Source organism: Asparagus officinalis, chromosome 3 (assembly GCF_001876935.1).
Source record: "Asparagus officinalis chromosome 3, Aspof.V1, whole genome shotgun sequence".
Taxonomy (NCBI): domain Eukaryota; kingdom Viridiplantae; phylum Streptophyta; class Magnoliopsida; order Asparagales; family Asparagaceae; genus Asparagus; species Asparagus officinalis.
This window is the reverse complement of record NC_033796.1, coordinates 4,976,858-4,984,402: the sequence shown is the minus strand read 5'-3', so window position 1 is coordinate 4,984,402 and position 7,545 is coordinate 4,976,858. Positions and strand designations below refer to the sequence as shown.

At 40.7% G+C, this 7,545-nt stretch overlaps 1 protein-coding gene across 1 annotated transcript; it reads left to right on the top strand.

Annotated features, from left to right (window-relative positions):
* LOC109832732 (eukaryotic translation initiation factor 3 subunit C) lies at positions 950-6,881 on the top strand. The gene is made up of 4 exons (XM_020400136.1): positions 950-1,060; positions 1,190-1,263; positions 1,363-3,141; positions 5,646-6,881. Exons 2-4 carry the CDS (start codon positions 1,240-1,242, stop codon positions 6,621-6,623), a joined length of 2,781 nt encoding a protein of 926 aa, XP_020255725.1. The 5' UTR covers positions 950-1,060; positions 1,190-1,239; the 3' UTR covers positions 6,624-6,881.

The window sequence follows — 7,545 nt, the reverse complement described above, 5'->3', positions numbered from 1 at the left end:
ACTCCAGGAACATCTTGGCTAGATATATACGTAGACCGACTGCTTCCAATGAATAAATCATAATCACAAAATCCTTTTTCATGAAGCTTGAAGACAGGACGAATTTTGCATAAATTTATTCGGACGAGGAGTTTGGGGGAAACTCCAATATAGTGGAGATTTGAGGGAGTCGGATTTGGGATTGAGTGATGGGATTGAGCAGTATTATCTCCAATCAGTCATTGAAGGTGGCTAACCAACCATCGGTGGTGCCTATGTAGAGTCCACGACGAACATGAGGATCGCCGGGGAGGAAGGAGAATGAGGGAGGAGAGAATGAGAAAGGAGAAGGAGACGAGGAAGAGGATCGCCAATGGAGCCTATGCAGAGTCGACGACGGACTGGAGGATCGCTAGAGAGTAAGGAGGAAGGAGGATGAGGAAGAAAGAGGAGAAGAGGATGAAGAAGAAGAAGGAGAAGGAGAAGAGGGGTAAAATTGAGTTTTTAGGTCAAATATGGGTTAATTATGAGCTGGAAGGGCTTGACCATAATTTTTTTAAAAATTTTGGGGACTGCAGCACATTGCAAAAAGTATGAGGGCCTGTGGCACATTGAGTTTTTAAATTTGGGGCATTGACACAATATTTCCATTTAAGTATAATATAATGTGATATGAAGTATGATATAATATGATATGATATGATTTTTTTTTTTACAAATAGGATCTTTAAAGTGAAAAGTTTTACACAGAGGGCCATTTAAGTGAATTTTTTTGCAAGTGAGGTCATTGAAGTGATGTAACGTGAAGCAATAGATCATTTTATGCAATTTACCCAAAATTTAACTAATACGATACGTAAACTTATCGGTGATGGGATCTAATTTCAGACCCAAACACGGCCCAATATTCAATCTAAAGCATTTCGGTCCAGCCCAATTGCACATTTTGCAGTAAACTCCCGGATATAAAATCGGACCGCCATTTCTTTTATCTCCTCACCAAAACCCTAGATCTCTTCGCCGTAACCCTAATCCCTGCGAAATTTCCACGACCTCTCTCACGATCGATAAAATCCTTGAGGTAAGACGCGATAGATCTCTCCATCTCCTATGGATTCTTAATCTCGAGTTTCCTTTTCTGATTTTGTTTCTTTCCCTCAATTTTTTTTGATTATTTGTTGTTTCTGATCTTCTCTCTTTCGATCTCTAGGTCTTTTTAATTCTAAGCAGCAGTCAATTAAAAAACAAAGCAAACCAATCATGGCGTCCCGATTTTGGACTCAGGTAAATCTCTCCCTTTCCGAATCTTGGACACGAAACCCTAACGTGCAACTCAATTGACGAGTTTCCTAATCTAAAAATCCGTTCTTTTTCGAATCTCAGGGCGGAGACAGCGACTCCGAAGACGAGAGAACGCAGAGTGATTCCGATGACAACCGCAGCGAGGCAGGCCCCGAGCCGGGGGCCAACGCCAGCAATCCATACCTCGAGGCGAACGCCAGCGACAGCGATGACTCCGACAACGACCACCGAGTTGTCAAATCTGCCCGCGACAAGAGGAACGAGGAGTTGAAGTCTACCATTGAGCAGATGAAGAATGCGATGAAGATCAATGACTGGGTCAGCCTACAGGAGAGTTTTGAGAAGATCAATAAGCAGTTGGAGAAGGTGATGAGGGTCACCGAGGCTGTTAGGGTTCCTAATTTGTATATTGGTGCTCTTGTGATGCTTGAGGATTTCTTGGCTCAAGCACTAGCGAACAAGGAGGTGAAGAAAAAGATGAGCAGTAGCAATGCTAAAGCTCTCAACTCGATGAAACAGAAACTGAAGAAAAACAATAAGCAGTATGAGGAGCTGATTATTAAGTACCGGGAAAAGCCCGAGAGTGATGAAGAGGGTGAGGACGAGGAAGATGAAGAGGAGGAGGACGAAGAGGATGAAGAGGTTGAGTCTGACGAGCTTACAACTGCAACTTTTGATGATGGTGAGATCAGAAGTGAGGAGGGGAAATGGGACATGAAGGATAAGCCTTTGGTCAGGCAATTCATGAAGGATCCAAGCGAGATTACTTGGGATGTCGTTGATAAGAAGCTCAAAGAAATTGTGGCTGCGAGGGGTAGGAAAGGGACAGGTAGAGTTGAGCAGGTTGAACAGCTAACGTTCCTTACTCGGGTTGCCAAAACACCAGCACAGAAGCTTGAAATCCTTTTCAGTGTCATCTCTGCTCAATTTGATGTGAATCCAAGCTTGCTTGGTCACATGCCCATAAATGTGTGGAAGAAGTCTGTGGCAAATATGCTTCTTGTCCTTGATATTCTTGAGCAGTATCCTAACATCGTGGTTGATGATACCGTTGAGCCTGAGGAGAATGAGACCCAGAAGGGTGCCGACTATAATGGGCAAATCCGTGTCTGGGGTAATTTGGTTGCCTTCCTTGACCGGTTGGATTCTGAGTTCTTCAAGAGTTTACAATGCATTGATCCACACACTAGAGATTATATTGAGAGGCTCAGGGATGAACCATTGTTCTTTGTCGTCGCCCAAAACGTTCAGGACTATCTTGAAAGGGTCGGCGATTTTAAGGCAGCTGCAAGGGTGGCCTTGAGAAGAGTTGAGCTCGTCTATTATAAGCCACAGGAAGTTTATGATGCAATGAGGAAATTGGCTGAGCAGAGGGTAGATGGAACTGAAGGTGGAGATGATGTGGATGGGGTGACAGGGGATGATCAGTCTGAGGATAACAGAGGTCCTCCAGCTTTTGTTGAGATTCCTGAGCTCGTCCCTAGGAAGCCTACGTTTCCTGAAAGCAGCAGGATGCTAATGGATACATTGGTGCCTCTCATTTATAGGTATGGGGATGAGAGAACCAAGGCAAGAGCAATGCTTTGTGACATATATCATCACGCTATCTTTGATGAGTTCTCGACTGCACGCGACCTTTTGTTGATGAGTCATTTGCAAGAAGGGATTCAGCACATGGACATATCCTCTCAGATTCTATTCAACAGGGCAATGGCACAACTTGGTTTATGTGCCTTTAGAACGGGTCTTATCACAGAAGCTCATGGGTGCCTGTCTGAACTTTATACAGGTGGTAAGGTGAAGGAGCTGCTTGCACAAGGTGTATCTCAAAATCGGTATCATGAAAAAACTCCTGAGCAGGTATACGCCACATTTATTGCTATTTTTTTTTCATTCAGGCTAATATAACTGATTTGTCATAATAACGTCTCTTCCTTAGTAATGATTCTTTGCATATCATTTTAAATCTATCATTGAACTGAATGAGATTTTCTCCTTCCGATTAGGTTGTCCACATATGGAAAAGTTTTTTGCTTATCGAGACCACATGAATTTCACGCATATTATGTTGTGCTGTGATGCAAATGTGCTGCTATGGAAACATGCTTGTGTTTGTACATACTTGTCAGTTAATTGTCATTCCAAGTTATTATCTTAGCGTAGTTATCTGTGTGTGAACTCAACATATTGTATTGTCATGAAACAATTAAAGTAGATATTCTCTTTAAGGGGCATGCATGCTCTTTGATTTCTTATTCACACTATATTCACAGTAAAGTATGCGTGGATAAATATTATATAGCCATTTTAGGTTTGCGTATGAGATACATGTATTATCATATGCTATTTCTAATTTACTTTTCCGGTTTATTTTCTTTGATTGCTCACCTGATTATTTGAGCTTTGCCAAACGATCTGCTGAGATGTTAGCGGGGACAATATATATTCAGATTTATGCTCCAGCTAGTTGATATTAAGAGTTTTTTGATCAGTCATGTAAGATCTTTATTCGAAGTATGTATTTGGTGAATACTAGTGGAAACTTTAATTATGGTCTATAAATGGATCATGAACACGTTCATGCATTACAGGAATTATGCTCTTATACCGATTGAAATCTGATGATGCTTTAATTGCCTCTTGAAGGAAAAATTTATAAAATCAACCAGATTCTAGTGAAGCCAGACTCGTTAGCCCTCTTGATTAGATATTTTATGTTTTTAGATAGTTTTTACATATATCTGCTTAGATCTTTGAAATGTCCTTATATCTTCAATCTCCGATACCTGATATTACTCTTTGAATGATATCTTTGCTCATGTCTAGTTTAGGCTAGCAGGATTCAAATCATTTCCAAGTGTTACTCTTCTCTCTCTCTTTGAATACAATAACATCAAAGGTTATTTAGAAAAGCTTACAGATTTAAAATGGCTATTTCAAATATTAAAGATTTGAGTCCGTTATATTAAACTAGAAAAGGTTTGAAGGTGAATAAATAATAGGAAGATTTCGTTCTGATGGATCCAGAATAGATAGTTATCTTGTCTCATCAATAGATAGAAATAGGGATTTCCCTTTATTATTGAGAGATTCCCTCTTCTCTATCAATTCCTACTCTTTCGATCTATCAAAACAGATCAGGCCATGAAAATTCAAATTCATCTTGCTCTTTTCGTTCATTTCAGCCACGCCACAATAAAAAGAAGCAAGCGAAACAGCTAGAAGCGCTCGCTTATGATAAAAACATGGACTTTTGGCTGCTTTTCTTCCTCATTTATAGAATTCTAAATTGATCCCTGAAAGAGATAGGTTTCTAATTGAGTGAGTAAAATCTACAATATTTAGGTAATATAAAAATGAAGGGTATGGTTCTGACTTTTGATTGATCACCTACTTATTTAATTTTGATTATATGATGTTACATGAGGCTTCACTTTAAAATTCTGATTATTGATCACCTACTCATTTTAAAATAGGCACATTCAGATGGTTGGCCATCAATTACACTCAAAATATTTTAAGCCAAACCCTCCTTTTTCTTCATTCCTTAAAGGTACAAACCAATAGAGAAAGATTTGCATCATCTATTGAAATAAGACTTTTCTTCTACTTGCTATCTGAAGAAATTATGTTTTTATCTGACAAATTCTGAACGGTGATTGATGTTGCTGAAGACATTAAGATACCACTGTACTAGTACAAATTCCTTCAGACAATATTACTGACACCCGTACAGCCCATAGTATCACGAGCGAGCTTGCGGTCTACTCCATCGAAATAGAATTATGCTTTGTGCCCTTCATAATTAATGAGCTTTACATGTCCACTTTCTCTTTAAATTCATGTCGTCATTCTCTCTCATGCGCTGGACATGGCGGTTTTGTTATTTCAGTTGCTTATCCTTTACAGAGTTTAGTTTTACGTGTATAACTGTATATATTTTTTAAGTGGTACAAATCTGTGCATTTGTTCTATTTACGCTTCTCTTAGCTGCTGTTGTCTGCATTCTTGTTATTATCAGTTCATGCCACCTTATTCTTGATTACACATGAAGCATTTATCTTAACATATGACTACTTATTCCTTCACAATTAATGAGCTTTACATGTCCACCTCATTCTCTCTTTAAATTCTTGCCTTTTCACATTCTTACATATGACTACTTATTCCTTTGCTGATGACATTTGTCCTATTTACGCTTCTCGTAGCTGCTGTTGTCTGCATTCTTGTTATTATCAGTTCATGCCACCTTATTCTTGATTACACATGAAGCATTTATCTTAACTTTAACTGTACTGTAATCATATATAGTACGCATGTTTGGCTATTGTTGATCTCAAGTTGTTTCCTTCTTTCCTCACCAGGAAAAACAAGAGAGGAGAAGACAAATGCCATATCACATGCACATAAACCTTGAGCTCCTCGAAGCCACCCATCTGATATGTGCCATGCTCCTCGAGGTCCCAAACATGGCATCCCATTCGCACGATGCCAAGCGCAGGATCATCAGCAAAACCTTCCGTCGCCTTCTTGAGGTCAGCGAGCGCCAGACCTTCGTGGGCCCACCCGAGAACGTTCGGGACCACGTCATGTCTGCAACCCGCGCCCTCGCCAAGGGCGACTACCAAAAATCCTTTGCTGTCCTCAAATCTCTCGACACCTGGAAGCTCCTACGCAACAAAGATTCAGTCCTTTCAATGCTGGAGTCAAAAATCAAAGAAGAGGCTCTTCGAACTTACCTCTTCACATACTCCTCTTGCTACGAATCTTTAAGCGTGGACCAGCTTACTGCTATGTTTGACCTCTCGGAAGCTCAAGTTCATAGTATGGTGAGCAAGATGATGATCACCGAGGAGCTTCATGCTAGCTGGGACCAACCGACGAAATGCATTGTGTTTCATAATGTTGAGCATACTCGGCTTCAAGGTCTCTTGTTTCAGATGGCAGATAAACTTAATATTTTAGCTGAAAGTAATGAGAGGGCAGCAGAGGCGAAGACTGGAGGAGGGCTTGATGGGTTACCTCCGAGGAGGAGAGGAGAGGGTCAGGATTATATGGGCACAGGAGGAGCAGCGGGGAAATGGCAGGAGAACTTTGTTCAATCTTCTCAAGGGAGGCAAAGCGGTCGATTTGGTGGTAGCACGAGGTTAGGTGGAGCTGGAGGGTATATCGGTAATCGCGCAGGGCAGGGGAGTAGAGGAGGAGGTTATTCAAGCAATAGGTATCAGGATGCTTATGGCAGTTCTGGGAGGAGTCATTATCAGAGTGGCTCAGCGGCGAGAGCTGCACAAATGGATTCTTCGGGGCGTATGGTTAGTCTCAGCAAGGGTGTCAGGATTTAGCGCGAGGGTATTTTGAGAATTTTGCTCATTTCTGAAGCATTTGGAGAGGATAGAAACTAGATTTTGAGGACTCAGTTTTTAGTTATTGTGTTGGCATGGGAGCAAGGACTGTAGTAGCTCGCCTATTGTTTTCTTGTGAACTTCTTATTATGGTACTGTTCTGGTTTTCATTTTGTTCTGCAACTTGTTGTTTCTGGATTACTAGCACCTGTTATCTGTTGGAATTACCAGTGATTGATGATGCTACTGTTCTGCTTATTATTTTCCTACACAACATGGTTTATATGTCGATTCTCTTACTCGCTCATGGGAATGCCTTGTCCCATCTATCTCATACGTTTGATAACTGCGTTAATACTGATATCTGCTTCACATACGATACGTGTTACTTTTATGGTATGGGTCTGTTTTCCGCAAAAAAGATTCCAAGTTTTTTATCTTTTATTTTGGGAAAATGATAGGGTTACACCTCCAACCACACCCCTCTCTCTTATTTGCTACAGTACATCAGGCCCCACGTGTGATTTTAAATTTTTAAAATCACATGTGGGGCCCGGTGCACTGTAGCAAATGAGAGAGGGGGTGTGGTTGGAGGTGTGGTTGGGGGTGTGCCCCTAGTGCCACCCTTTATTTTGTGTCCATGCGTCACTGAATAGGACCAGTGTTGCAATATGTTAATAATTAGAAATTAGAGATAATGTGTAATAGTTTCATCTTTGGCTGCTTGCTGAGGTTTTCTATTGGTGATCTTAGTTTCTCTCCTCTTTGGATTTTCTGGCATAAATTTTTTATGTTTGGCTCCACCCCCATGACCTCGTTCACCATATTATTCGCCCCTGTTAGACTAATCCACTGCAAAATGAGAGCAAACGTATTTTTAAGATTTTTTAGCGGCCAAACTATGCATTAATTGTTGCTTTCT

Excerpts from the sequence above, each read along its gene's own strand:
- LOC109832732 (XM_020400136.1), top strand. The coding sequence starts at position 1,240 with ATGGCGTCCCGATTTTGGACTCAG. Across the intron at positions 1,264-1,362 it reads CGTCCCGATTTTGGACTCAG|GGCGGAGACAGCGACTCCGA; the intron begins GTAAATCTCTCC and ends TTCGAATCTCAG. Across the intron at positions 3,142-5,645 it reads ATGAAAAAACTCCTGAGCAG|GAAAAACAAGAGAGGAGAAG; the intron begins GTATACGCCACA and ends TTTCCTCACCAG.